Source organism: Chlamydotis macqueenii, chromosome 24, assembly GCF_036417535.1.
Source record: "Chlamydotis macqueenii isolate bChlMac1 chromosome 24, bChlMac1.mat, whole genome shotgun sequence".
Lineage (NCBI taxonomy): Eukaryota > Metazoa > Chordata > Aves > Otidiformes > Otididae > Chlamydotis > Chlamydotis macqueenii.
Window position 1 is genome coordinate 5,321,106 of NC_141579.1, and position 14,483 is coordinate 5,335,588.

General features: G+C 37.8%; 1 protein-coding gene across 2 annotated transcripts in view; it reads left to right on the forward strand.

Annotated features, from left to right (window-relative positions):
• Positions 1 to 14,483, forward strand: part of SIK2 (salt inducible kinase 2) — a 57,999-nt gene that overhangs the window by 13,256 nt on the left and 30,260 nt on the right. For both annotated transcript variants that reach the window (XM_086766151.1, XM_086766152.1), the window contains exons 3-4: positions 225 to 288; positions 10,596 to 10,757. In XM_086766151.1, the coding sequence (XP_086622277.1) occupies positions 225 to 288; positions 10,596 to 10,757 (226 nt within the window). The remainder of the gene's footprint in view (positions 1 to 224; positions 289 to 10,595; positions 10,758 to 14,483) is intronic.

Consider the following 14,483-nt stretch of genomic DNA (forward strand, 5'->3'; position numbering starts at 1 on the left):
CAGGTGTTACAAAGTATTTAAAGCTTATCCTTACGCCTAGTGTGCAAATGCTCCCCTTGAAATTGTGGCAGTAAGGTGAAAAAACAAAGTGAAAGATTGTGATAACTGTATGTGCAAGACAAAGACATCTTTGCCAGAAGAGAACAATGAAAATAAGTATTCATTTGGGTGTTTGTTTGCAGGAAGAGCAAAAAGCAATGTCACATGTGATTCTCTATCAACAGGTGATGGAGACCAAAAGCATGTTGTACCTTGTGACAGAATTTGCCAAAAATGGAGAAATCTTTGGTAAGCAAGAGAATATTTTCATGTTCAACATTTTAATGGTAACTTCTAGAGTTTAAAAATTGTATTTATCTTGCCCAAGGATCCCTTTTACTGTAGCATATCACTTTCCTTTTTTTGTCAAGAAATGCTGTGATAATTGCCACTGTTTCTCATTTTAGAACTAAGAACTTCAGGGAAAATTTACAATGTACACTAACATAATTAAAAAGTTTAAAATTACTCATGTTTCTTTAGCAGAACAGTGCAGGATAAACTCTCATCTCAACTGACAATTACCAGGTTTTCAGCATTGAGTTAAGACCAAAAACTATATTTAAATGTTCAGCCTGATAATAAGTGGCCAGCGGCACAAACAGTATTTCGGGTAAACTGAAGAATCTGTTTCTTGTGCAGTTATGTACTGATTTACCAGACATGATTTTTTTTAATATGTTTTCAGGAAGAACATGGGGGCCAGGAGAGGGTGTCAGGGTGACCTGGAGTAACACTCATAATAAATTCACATTAATTCTTGTTCTTTGGATCAAACTCATCACTCAAGCAGGACTTCAGTGTTAAATTTGTGTGAAATACAGTAGTTTATTTTTTTTTTAGTTTTAATACTTCATGATGCAACTTTTTTGTTTTGTAATGCCCAACTTGGACTGCAATAGAGATTTCCTTCTGTTTCTTTGGAAAAAAAGTGTTAGTTAAATCATACAGGACAACTATAGTATATAAATATTCTGAGCAGATAACACTTCACACTTGCTCAGCCCTCTTTTAGTGTACATGTTTGCTTAAATTGCAGAACAATAGTGAATCCTTTAGGATTTTGAATGACCAGAACAATTGAGGAAGCTTACTAAATTTTAAAATATTCTGCTCCTGATTATGTAAAAGGGAATTTGTGAAGTAGCTGTGCATCAGCCTTTACTCTTCCCAAGGGCTATGGAGTGAATAGTAAAAGTTATTCCACGCTCCTGAGGCTTGCGTTCTAGTATTGAAGGTGATTCCTACACTTTCTCTCCCTTCTTGATTGTGGTAATGGGCACAGTAAAAAATAAAAAATCTTCTGCATAGGTAGCACAGACCTAGTTATGGCAGCCAGGGTGTAGCCTTTGAGCTCTCCTTCAGTGTCATAACTCTAAAAAGTCAGGCTTATGACATCTGCTATGCCATTATCAGTTATCTCTAGGGCTTTTTTCTTATGTGATTGTATTCCATATCCGTGTCCCAAGTTACTATTTGAGATTTTTCTAACATACTGAGGCTAGGGTAGCAGTGAAGTCCTCTTCAGGAAGGATAGGCTGATTTCCCCCCTCCCCTCCTCACCCCCGAACTAGCTATATATGGCAATGCTCCATTTTAGGCCACAAAGAAACGTATGAAATGTGCCACTAAGTAGTTAAATGCATTTTATTTTGACCTGTGTTAGTGCCTTTAACTTTAAAATGCGCCTTGGTGATCAGAGTACAGATGCTTTTTTCAACTCCTGCACATGTGACAAAAAAATTGAGTGAGCCTGTGTTCTTCTGACCAAAGATGAGCTTGCTATTCATAAACTTGTTTGAAATGGTCAAAAACCTACAGAATAGACAATGTTCTAATAAGGCCAGGATGATTAAAATACCAAGAATTTTACTCCCATTTCCGTATACAGCATGTTAGCGTAGGTCTGTTTTGGAGTCTGGTAACCTTTGAATATCTTATGCTTTTCTCAGGAATGTGGGTTTGTTTGGTTTTTGTGTTATGTTTTTCTCTGAAGGAAGACCATGGTTTGCCTTACACTGATGGCCAGCTGGAAACACTGAATAAGAAGAAAGGGAATTCTGTTTTTCTCACCTCCTAAGCTGCTATTCTCAAACCAGTGCTAATCTTGAAGCCCAACCATGAGTTGCAGGCTGGCATACAACTCTTGCCCCCTACCCCTTCTGAAATATTCCCATTCATCTTACTACTTGCCTTGTGAACTACAACATTAAAGGTTGTTTATCTTGCAAGATTTGTATGCAGACTTGCATAAGTGATTAGCATAACCCAAAAATCTTTCTAAAAATTACCTTTGTACCTACATCAGGTTAAGATTGTATATTTTGTGTCGTTTTAAGGTTTCATATATGAAACATTCTCAGTACTCAGTCAAGATTCTGTAACTATTAAGTCGCATTTACATGACCAAAAGGTTTGGGTTTTTTTGTTTGGTTTTTTTTGTTTGCTTTTTTTTTGCTGCTGCTCTATGTAAGAAAGTGAAGTGGTCATAGGGAAAAAAAAATTAACAGAAGGTAGAAAATACAGAAATTTAATCAGCATGGCTAAAGATTCTAGAAGTATCTTGGATGGTGACTTTTTGCTTTCTTATTTGTCTTGGCTTTAATGTGTATCATTTCCTGTAAAACTTTGACTTAAACTCTTAGTTAATTCTGAAGAAGCAAAGCCTTTTGGGCTTTGAGATTTTCCCTGTTTGCAGATCCTTTAATGTGTGTTGCAGACACAGTTTAGCTAATTCTTAGACCTTGTTTTCTCATTAAAATAATTAAGGAATCTTTCTGGGTCCATTATTAGAGACTTAATATTTCTGCACAGGCTTTTTCTAAATTATTTTTTTTCTGATTTATTGAAATGATTTCTCAGAATGGCTTTTGTAATTAAGGATGGGATATTCTGCTGTTATATGTGTTTGTCACTGTTATGTTTTTGGAAAAGAAAACAGAAATGAGGTAGCAGCAGAAGCATGCTAGGACTTTGGAGGGGTGGGGAAATGTCTTTTCTAGTTTTTCTGAAGGCTCTCAGACAAAGTGCACTACAGCAGTAAGTGCTAGGTAAAGAGCAAATGGTCACTGTCCAGCAATATGTAATAACAACTTTGTTTTAACTTTGAATGATACCCAGGACAGTGAGTTTATTTTCCATGAATGAGTTTAGCGTATCCTAGTAGAGTAACAGAAGAAAGGCATAGAAAAATAGCAGAGGAGCTGAAATATCTTCAAAGGTAAAGAAAATATTTTTAGCTGGAATATTTCATGAATAGCAGGTAGTGTTGCTCTGTGTAGGAATTGGACTGTAGTGTTAAAGTAACAACCTTTCTTGCTTAATAAAAGCTAATTTAATTAGTTTTATGCTTGATACCTAGGCACTTAAGAGTTTTCACATGCATTTTAGTTGCAGTAAGAAAATTGGAGTTGTTGGGAAAGTTTCTCTAAAACTGTCACTCAACATCACCAGGCAGAATGAACTCAGAGGGTAATGGAATAGAGTTCAGCATGTAGAGCGCCCTTGGTGATTGGAGCACAGATGAGGTGGAGCCTGGCTGATCTTTATTTTTCACACTGGGGGCAAGAGGGATGGATTTCATGGAAACAGAATTTAAATGTTCAAAGTCCCTTGTTGTGTGAGTTATCTTTTTTTTTTCCCCTCCACCTTTAAGTCCTTGTCATTGGATTGTTTGTGTCATAAGCAGGATATCATGTCCAGAGCAACTCTGATGTAACTGGAAAGTAGAGAAAGCTTCTTGTAAAGCAAGATGGTTAGAAACCTGTGGAACCTTTAGTTAATCAGTCTCCTGACAGCATTTAAGCATTGTGCTCCATTTTGTTCTTTGACTAACCTTTGACTGCACATGAAAAAGGGCTTAAAAAAACCAAAAACTAAACAAAAACTTACTCTAGCTTTGTGGCAAGAGCAGCTTATTTAAGTTTTTACTCAGAAGCTAGTGAGGTGGGAGAAGTACAATGAGAGAGACAAACTTCAGTTTACTGGGGTTGATCTTCCTGTATCTCCTCTCTGTAATCAGTAAGGAGTGAGAGGCATCTCAGAGGGCTGATTCAGAGCTTTGACTCACCCTCCAGAGGAGCCTCTTTCTTCTCTGAGTACAGGAGGAACAGAGAGAGGTTAGACTCCCTAGGCTGAAGTTAGCCTTTGTGATACTCTTCTGAGTAACTTTGCTGCTCAGTGATGTACCAAATTTGTGAGAGTTTATAGAAGCCCCTTTTCAGTCTTCTGCATGAGTAAGATACTCTAAAGATGCTCTTCAAGATAGTTGTCAGTAGTTGGTAACTGCTAAATGTTCACTTGATACCATGTCAGGCTTTCAAGTTCATTGTGAGTAGCCTGGTATTAAATCTCATTGAGTCTGTTCAGCTCTGCTAAACCATAATTTCATAGTGCTGACTGCTAGTTCGACAGGATTGCTTTTAACTCCTCTCACATTCTTCACTGTCTTCATAGTTTCAGTGAAATTTTCTGTACTCAACAGCAGTTTTGAATTTGCCTTTTGCCAGTAAATGTCATTGCAGTAAATAACGTGTTTAGCCTAGACACTTCAAATGCTGTTAACGTTTTAATTTGTTTTTTTAAAGATCTTTAGACTTAATAAAACATTTGAATTAAAAAGGTTTCAGTTGTGCTTAATACTTTACAGATCTACAAAGTTTTTAACTAGCTGTTTCTGCTATGTTTTTAAAAGTATCTTTACAGCCACCATCTTGCAACCTTCTTCAGCATCTCTCACCTGAAGTATCTAAAACAGCTGAGATGCAAATTATCTGTTAGCTAAACTAACTACTGTGCACCTGTTCTGAAGGGATAATTCTCTAGCTTCTCATCAGTGATTTTATATTACAAGAGCCCAGACTTCAGAGGGGGAAGCTGACTATTAAGCCTAAAACCAATATAATTATTCAGCAAGGGGAAACAGAATATTCAAGGTTTCAGTTATGGTTGGTTCTACCCTCTCTTGCTTGCTATCTGGCATACTACATGAGCATTTTAAAAGCAGTAAACATGTCCAAACTACCAGCTTGTGTGATTAATGTGTAGCTTAACAATTGTAACTATTTAAAGGCATATGCTACTTTTGGCTGAAGTTTAGAAGCGGTTATTTTGATCTTGTCCTTCAGTTTCCTCATGCGGGCTCCTGCTGAGTTTTAGCATAAAACTACCAAACAAGTGATAATAGCACAACTTCTTCATCTAGGACTCCAGTAGAGCACTTGACACATGACAGGGTGACTGTACCTGTATATGTACTTTTCTGGTACTTCCTTTTTCTACTTCATGCAAGAAACTTGAAGGAGAGAAAGACTAAGGAATAGTTCAGAGGCAAACATTTCAACTGCCAGACATGGTGCCTGAGAAGAACAACTTAACTGTATTTACATACTCACTCTGCTATCTTACATCTTACAGTTGACTTTCCTGATTTTTTTTTTTTTTTTTTCCAGAGGTTCCTTCCAACCTTTAGTCAGTTTTGCAATCGGACAGCAGGCTGCAAGGACCTTGCTGCCTTTCAGGGAATGTACAGGAAATAATGGGATGCTGTCAGGCTATAGTATTGTGCTAATACTCCTATTCTTACACGGACATCTCTGCTTTACTCTGAAGAACTGTAAGATTATTCTAAGACTTTCACAATGAAAACAATTTTTATTTCTTACTCTTCCCAGATCCTAGCCAGGACATCCACCACCTCCTTTTAAAAAAAAAAATATTTTTGTGGAATGATGGTAACGCACAGAAATGCAAAATAAAGTTCTGTAGTCAGTCCTGTTTACGCTCTGCCTCTTTTGTCCTAAAGGGTGCAAGAGGCTCTTGTGCATTTACAGTGTGTGTCCCATGGTTGTATGGGAAAACATATCAGTCCAGGTAGTTGGATGGAATGGATCTCATCTTCTACACATACAAAATCAAACATCTTTGAGAAGTAGATCTCAAAGTAAATCTCATTCTGGACTAGCAAAGCACTGAGCTTGCAGAGAGGCTGGTCACTATTTGGAAAAACATTTCTTACACAAAACAGCAGCAGTGAAAACACTACTGCATTACATATGTACAGTAACTAGTCATGCAAAGTGTGCTGTGGTTGTGCAAATGAAAAAGTAACAGTACTATTATAGTTTTATTGACACTTTTCTGAGTGTTTCTCTTGGAAGCATGCAGTAACTGATGCACAATTTAACCAAAGTGACCTAATTCTGTTCTGTATTTTGCTGTACTCATTAGGGAAGCTGAAGTAGTGTTCTTTGCTTCTCAAACCAAATTTTGCAGACAACAAGATTCCCTTCATAACTAGTCCTTTACAATACTGCAATATCCCGACACAGTCAATATAGAAGACAATCCTACAAGTTTTCTAGAGTATTTCAGCATAAATATTAAGCCTTAAGGAGACGTGTTTGATAGTGTAAACCTCTGTACTTATGATGTCAACTTCTCAGCATCTTGCACCTGTTTAAGTGGAGAATAAACTTGAAGTAGTTCCAGAAATGCTTCCACATGGAGACATTCAGACATATCTTTGATTTCTTAGAGTATTAGTATATTTAGTTGTGTTTGTATGTGTAAGAACCTAGTTTTATCTAGCAGTTTGTCCTGGACCATTTCATAGTGTTTTGAGCAGAGATGCAGAAAGCTGAACCGGAATGGGCTTGAGCAGCTACCTGCTATGTCCCAGCCTTGGCACAGGATCAGCTGCACCATTCTTGGGAACTTCCCTACAGAGAGATTTGGTAACTCTCCTAGACAAAGCTATTCAGGATCTGAGTTTTTTTAATTATAAAGATTCTTTCTAATGTTTAATGTAAATTTCTATAGCTGAAATTCTAGCAGATTTTTACTGCTTATGTTAATAGGCATTCATAATAGCAATATGATGTGTCCCCTAATATGGGATTATTTATTCCTTACTAAGCTTGAACTGAGTAAGTGATGTCCTGACTGTCTTACACTGAACCTACATCACAGAAGAGTTGAGTTTGGAAGGGATTTGTAGAGAATGTCTATTCCAGCTCTGCGGCTCAGAGCAGGTTCAACCAGAGCAGGTTGCTCAGAACTATGGATGGAGGCCACAATCTCTAGCCAACCTGTTCCAGCATTTGACCACCTGCACAGAAAAAACCCCTCTTTCTTAAGTTTAAATTAAATTTCCTGTATTTCACTTGGTTCCTATTGTCTTTGGTACTTTTGCTGAGAAGAATCTGACTTTGTCGTCTTCTTCCTGTGAAATACTTATACACATGATAAGATTCCCCTCTGCGCCTTGTCTTCCACAGCCTGAACACCCACAGCACTCTCAGCCTCCCCTTGTATGACAAATACTTCAGTCCCTTTATCATCTTCATTATCCTTCACTCTACTCGACTTTGGTATATATGTGCCTCTTTAACAGAGCCTTAACATACCAGATTTAGTATGTGTACAATTGTCCACCTAAATGAAGGACCATATATTAAATGAAAAGCATTGACCACTGGGTTTGCCAGACAATGTCTCAGTCACATATATTGAAGTAAATATCATCTTTCAGTTGTCCAGTAAACAAATGTACTTTGGACTGCTGAAAAGGCTGGACAAGAAGCTGCCTTGTGATAAAAGACCTGTTGCTTTCTGCTGTGGATGCAGCTGAATCTAGGATAGCTTCTGGTTTCAATTTTATTATAGAAAAATGGAAAAAAAAAAAACAACAACCCTACCATAGAAACATGCAGCCATAGGGTATGACATGAGGGTAAGAGTTGTCAAAGGATACGTTTATGAAAGCATAGGTAGCTTTGCTATTTCAGTCTTTGCAAGGTGCAACTGGGAACTTTGCTCTAGGCGTCTGCAGTCAAAACTAAAGAGTCATGGTTCTTTGCTCCAGAGGTATATACACATGTATTCAAACTGTGTCCAGAGTCTAGCTATTGTGGCAGAATGTCTCTAGCATCTCAAAGTGGTTTCTGTAACCCAGGGGCTGGCACACTGCCTGTATCCCAGCCTTTCTTATTTGCAAATTAGTTAATGCACAAACAGTATCCTTGCACGTAGCATCACCTATTTAGACTGTGGTATGTTCTACTTCTCCAGAAGAGAAAGGAGTGTGTTTCAGAATAAATGACCTATTCTATGTGGATTACTAGACTTGCTGCAATACTTAAGGCCAAGGTGGTTTGGAATCTTTAAATAAGTCCTGACAGCCTAGAGCCATAAAAGCAAATGACAGCTTGGATTCATTAACTTGTTTGCTGCATTGCTAATAAATGATGGATTAACAGCTTAAAGGGCTGGCTTGCATTCAGTGTAATTTAGTTTGTGCCTTTGATGTCTGACTTCACCTTGATATCATATGATTTGTCAGTCACTTTGTGACTGAATGATATTTAGCTTGCAAATATTACGATCGCCCCTTACTGCCAGGCTTTTGTTTGTTCTTGTGCTTTGCCAAGATAAACCAGCTGAAAGTCTATTAAGACTTAGGTAGGTTAGAAGCTCTGAAGAGAGTTTTCAGATCTGCAGGTTCCAGAGATCAGATCTAATGTGCTTTGCTCAAAAATGTTCTTTGAGGGATGCTGAAATGAGTATACTGCAACTGAGGGCTCTAGTCTGCCATGTCAGATAGTTCAGGAGCAGCCACCTCTGTGCTTGCAGAATGTGCTTGGGATGTAGTAGCAGTAGCGCATAAAATCCTGTCAGTCCCACCACAACTAAAATAAAGTTACGTTATCTTGGTAATGGGGTATAGAACTTTTTCCTAAATGATCCCCCTATAAAGCATATTTGAAATAAGCCTATTTTACTGAGCATATCAAGAAGATAGTGCATTAATGATTGCATTTGTTTATTTACACCATATGAGTGAAAATTGAATTCAGAAGTCACTTTGATGATCAATATGACACTGTCTGGAGCACTTAATGGCAGTGTAGTCTAGTGACCCAAGTGGCAGCAGAGAACTCAGGATCTGTAAGAACGCGAGATCAGTGAAGCAGTCAGTTTCATACGATCCAACAACAAATAATTGTTCATGTTTTTCTGAATATTTGCTAAAATCCTCATGATTTCTTGGTGGGTCTGTGCCATTTCTTCCTCAACAGCATAGTTCTTTCTCCTTACCTCTAGTAAGTATGAAGCAGAAGTACATCACTGTATGAAGTTTTCCTGGAAATGTATTTTCAGGTTTTAGAGTGTGCTTAATGTGAGCTGCTCTGGCCTTCTCTGCTTATCATAAACAAACCAGAAAAGCTTAAATGAAAATGTTGCAAGCATCGATAAACCCCATAAACAATATTTTATTTTAAAAACAAACAAAGGAAAAAAAACACCCAAAACCAACCAACCAACCAAAAAAAAAAAACCCTACAGCCTATCAAAGCCTGGTATTCTGCTTTGGCATTGCATTGGGCAAGATGATCCTTTTTGGATCACTAACATTACATAACTAGTTTAGAAGAAATGATTAATCATTTTACTTATGGATTTTGTCAGAGATTCTTATAAATAAACAGAAGTAGGGTCAAAACCTCTGTCACATCATGTTCACTTTTCAGCTTGCAGAGGAAGCAGCTGTTTTAACTGAATTCAGACAGACAGAAATATTTGCGTCAGGTGGTTTGTAAATGATGATTCCAGTTCATGAGACTGTCTCTATAAATGACAATTAGGAGGGGCTGGTGGCAGCTCCAGCAGTTTAGTTCTTGCTCACTGTTTTTTTGTTTAATTTCAGTACTAGTTGTGATGTAGCAAGTGGTTGGAGATTGCTACGCGTGTATATGCTCAGCCCTTCCCTGCCGTCGCTGGGTACGATATCTACATGTGCTGGCTGCACCTTGGCCATTAACTGCATTCTCTGTAGGATGTCAAAGACAATTCTAAAACCGTCCTAACAGTTGACTCTCTGATTTTTATGCCTCGTAAGAGAAAGAATAGAATTGACTATTGAAGCTGTTTCTGTCAAGACTCACACAGCTGCTGCTTCACTTGATTTTGTTCCTGAGAATAAATGAAGTCTTTGGTTTCAGAGCTATCATTTGTTTCAGGGCTAATGTTAGTTTTTACAACGTAATCAAATATGGAAACAAAATGTTCTTTCTGCTTGTGATGCAATAAAGACAAGAGAGAGGTCAGGATGGGTACCTTATGGGTACTTGTTTTATTTCCAGAGAAAAAGTAGTTTTAGCTACCACACAGCCTCTGTTGAGGCTTCAGAGGGAGAAGTGTGACATGAAGTTTGCATGAACTGATAAGAGGCTAAAGCTTAATGTACCTCATGATGGTGATGCCAGTTATTGCAAGTATTTTCCATTCCACAGGAGTTGTGTTATATGAAAATATTTATCAGAATAGTCAAGTAACTATAAAAGAAGAAACAGAGAGTAGAGGTTCACTATGCAGCAGCTTTTTTTTACTCTTTTTTCCATTATTTTGGAGGGGAGGGTGCAAGAATAATGAGTTGGAAACTGGGATTGGCTGAAATACTTATTGAGTTTCCTAGTGCTAATTATTTGAGAGAAATAATTTAGTTTCAGGGTGGTTGCTTGTTGTCTAATCTATTCAAACCTGCTTTATTTTAACAGATTACCTCGCAAGCCATGGCCGTCTAAGTGAATCTGAGGCCAGGCGCAAATTCTGGCAGATCCTCTCAGCAGTTGAGTATTGCCATGGTCGAAAGATTGTTCACCGTGACCTGAAGGCTGAAAATCTTTTGCTTGATAACAACATGAACATCAAAATAGCAGGTAATCAGAATGTAGATGATATTCAGTAACACCTTATTTTTATGAACGCCGTTCCAGTAATGCAATTGCTGCTGCCCAAGATATCCTGCTGTGCTTAAGGTACAGAAAATCAGAGTAGTAATACATGTAATATTTTTGCATTATGGATATCACAGTCCATGTAGCTAAAATAATTCCTAGATTAGCTCTATTATACTTTCAGGGAAAAGGAAATAATTTTTAGAGTTATAGTAATTTTTTGTGGGTGTCATAACATGTCTAGAACACTGCCAGATGTTCAGGTTAAAACAGAGTTAATCAAATAACTTCTTTCAACATTAGAAAAACTCAAAAATGGAAGCTTATTGGTTTTTTTTTTCTCGTTGCATGCATGATTTCATTTTAATTATAAATTTAGACACAGCAGATGTTGCTAGCAATGGAAATCATTTTGTCGGTTGTCAACTCAGTACAATTTCACAAATCCTTCCATACTGACTTTAGCCCAGCGACACTTGAAATGGGAAAGCTAGATAACCTCTTGATTTGGAGGATGTTGAATTTCAGTCATCAATAATATGGAAGCAGGAAAGAAAGGCTAACTGGTGTAAGAAGCTGGTTTGTATAGGAGTAAGCTTGCTGTTTCTGAGAAGAAAGTGTGAGTAGATAGACAGCCAGGCTGAGAAAGGTAAAGTGATAAAAACACTTCTGTAGATCACTGCTGAATTATTTTACCCTTGAATTTCTTCTCTGGCATTTCTGAAATGGATGAAAGGTATCTTGACCTCTAATGCTTTTTACAAATATAAAGTTACAGAAAAGTGTTAAATGTTTCAGCAGCTCTCTAAAAGATGCAGTCCTTTTTGTCTATGGAGTACGAAGACAATGTCCTTAAAGATTTTAAAGGAAAAGTTAACACCTGTTTAACTGGTTAGCATCTCTGTCACAAAGATTCACCCCCTTTCTCTACAATACTGCACCAAACATTGGGAAGACTGGGCAATTAATTCTGGGGATTAACTTTGCCCTCAGGAAAAATCTTTTAAGTCCTTTCAAGTCATCTTTATCAGAATGGAAAATCTACACGATATTTTAAAACGAGCACTCACCTTTCAGATGAAAACTATTTATTAAGCAAGAATGTTACGGTCTTTAAACTTAGAGAAAAGGAACTCATAGTCTTTCCAATTTAAAAAAAAAAAACAAAACACAACCAAAAAACTGTAGGTTATCTTTCTCTACGAAATGGGATTTTACTGATGGACTGAAGGATTTCTTATCAGTCTGTGTATTAACGGAGTAACTTTCCCACATCCTGGATATGTTTGTTGCTTTTTTATTGACCTTTGGTGTTGTCTGTACATTTTAAACATTCGTTTCTTCATTCCTTTACCACCACCTTTCCACCCCTAGCATCTTTTTCACATGGTTTAATAGTTTACAGAAAGGTTAAGTAGCAGATAAATTAAAATAGAGGAAAAGGAAAATACAGCTATGTGAGTTCCAGGACCATGATTTTTCATAGAGTATTTGGCTATTTAGCTGAAGAAAGCTAAAGAAACAGTTTGGGATGGAGATCGTGTCTGGACTTTATAAAAAAAGTTGCCCAAGTATAACAATTACGATATCACTATTATCTAATAATAATCACTAATAACATTGAGAATGAATTGGTGGTGATGTCTAAAAATTCTGAAAACTGATAGGGCCACCTGCACTGTTTGCTCACAACTGTTGATAAAAAGGCTGTGAATTTGACAGTGAAAAGATTTTGGTACTCTGTTGAGCTTTAATCTAGTGGGTTCATCAGCACTACCATTTGTAGAGTATTTTTACTTTTCTCATTTCTGATTTCAAACTTGCATTTATTTCTAGCACCTACTGACAGTCATAGCACCTGGAGATTTATGATTGACACACAGTTGTATTTACTGGGACAACGTATGGCTTCAGTAAATACTTTGTCTAAGAACTGCAAGTCACATGGACCCCGTTTACTATGAGTAACTGAAATAAATACAAGGGAATTTTAGTGCTGTTGTTAATCTGTGCTTTCTTTCCTCACCTTCTGATCTACCACTCTTCTCCCCATTTTCACCACCACATTCTATCCCTTATAATTTCTTTTGCTCCACGTCAACGTTCTGCACTGTAGCTTGTCCCGTTCAGCCTGGCATAGTTCTTCAGAACTCCTCAGGGGCCTCAGCTGTGCTGGAGCGGGCCTGTATTCAGAGGTATTCCTTTCATGGATGTCCTTAGCACTGCAGGGATGCAAGTTCCCTGCCTCCCTGAATGCTGCAGTGGAAGCATGACACAGGCTCACAAAAGCACTACTTCAAAGGCATCTCAGGAGACCCGTTAACCGAAGAAAGGTTAGAGACATTAACTGTTCTGTCGCAGGGAGTTTCAATGCATAGGTTCTCCAGGGACTCAAATAAAAGCATTGATAAATGGTAGTTAATAGATTCCATCAGCTGCTGCTGCTGTGTCTTTCCTCTTCTTAGCTGCTCTTGTGCTCTCCCTCTGTATTACAGAAAAGTTAATTACAGGTGGTCTGTATGTAAATTATCACATTAACTGGCAGTGATTCATATGGTCTGATTCTTTCAGGTATCTTTGTCAAGCTTTATCAGATCGATAGCAATTCCCGTGTCCAGCGGTGATAAAGTAGCTGGAGGAAAGTTATGACTGCTAGAAACTTTGTAGTGATTTGTGCTGAGTCAGTTGTTTTACTTTTCTCTGTAAAGCAGATAGATGATGAATTCCATAGAATCGTTTATCTCCAGTTTTGGAGTTATCTAGTGCTGTGCAGATCCCTGAGAACAGTCTCTTCCAGTGGTTCATATTCTTCATGGTTCATTTATCAAACTGTGGAAGAACAAAGGGCAGCCAGGATCCCAACTCTGGTAGCTAGAAATACTCTCTAATTCCAATTAATCTAGCAATTGAAAAACGACACAGTAACTGATGAATTATTTTGATAGAAAGCTCTGCAGTGTCAGTGTTGGCACTGGGTACCAGCACTATGCATGGGGCTGTCCCTTGCTGATCACTCCAAGCAGCTATGAAATCCATATAGATACTCTTGGCCATTCCAGGCTCTTCCTAACTTCCAGTGGACCTTTTGATTCACACAGATGCTTCTAAGACTTTTATTGTAGCATTTACTCTTCAAGCATACCACATTGTTTAGTCAAATACAGAAACGTATGTAAAGTTTCCTCTGCATTTCAGCTACCAGGAGAATAAACTAAGATTCAAAAATAAGTGGTCCTAAAACTGCGAGCTGATGAGACTTCCGCCTTTTACGCTTAAACAAGGAGGCTGGACTGAAATGTAATAGTTTTGTGTTAAAATTGCTCTAAAAGGAAGAGGGTAGATCTAATTCAAAGGATCTTTCTTTTCAGTCTGAGTAACTGGACAAGAAACAGAGGATGCGTAAAGATCTTGAGGTGAGAGCTTTGATAGACTTATTTTCTAAAAGGTACTAGGTAGTTGGGAGCAAAAGCCTCAAATTTAAATTTTAGCGTTAGTAACATAAAATAAGGTATTTATCAGCCAAAATGTCCACTGAGAAGGTTGCAGCTGAAGAACGCCATATTGGGCGGTCTCCATCAGTTCTGGCGTGGGATTTTTCAGCACTAGTGAGGTACACCTTCTTTGTTTTTCTCAAAGTTACTGCCTGTAGATAGCTGGATTGTTCATATGCCCTTTACATTTAGCTGGTTTTTGAAGGGATCATAGGGA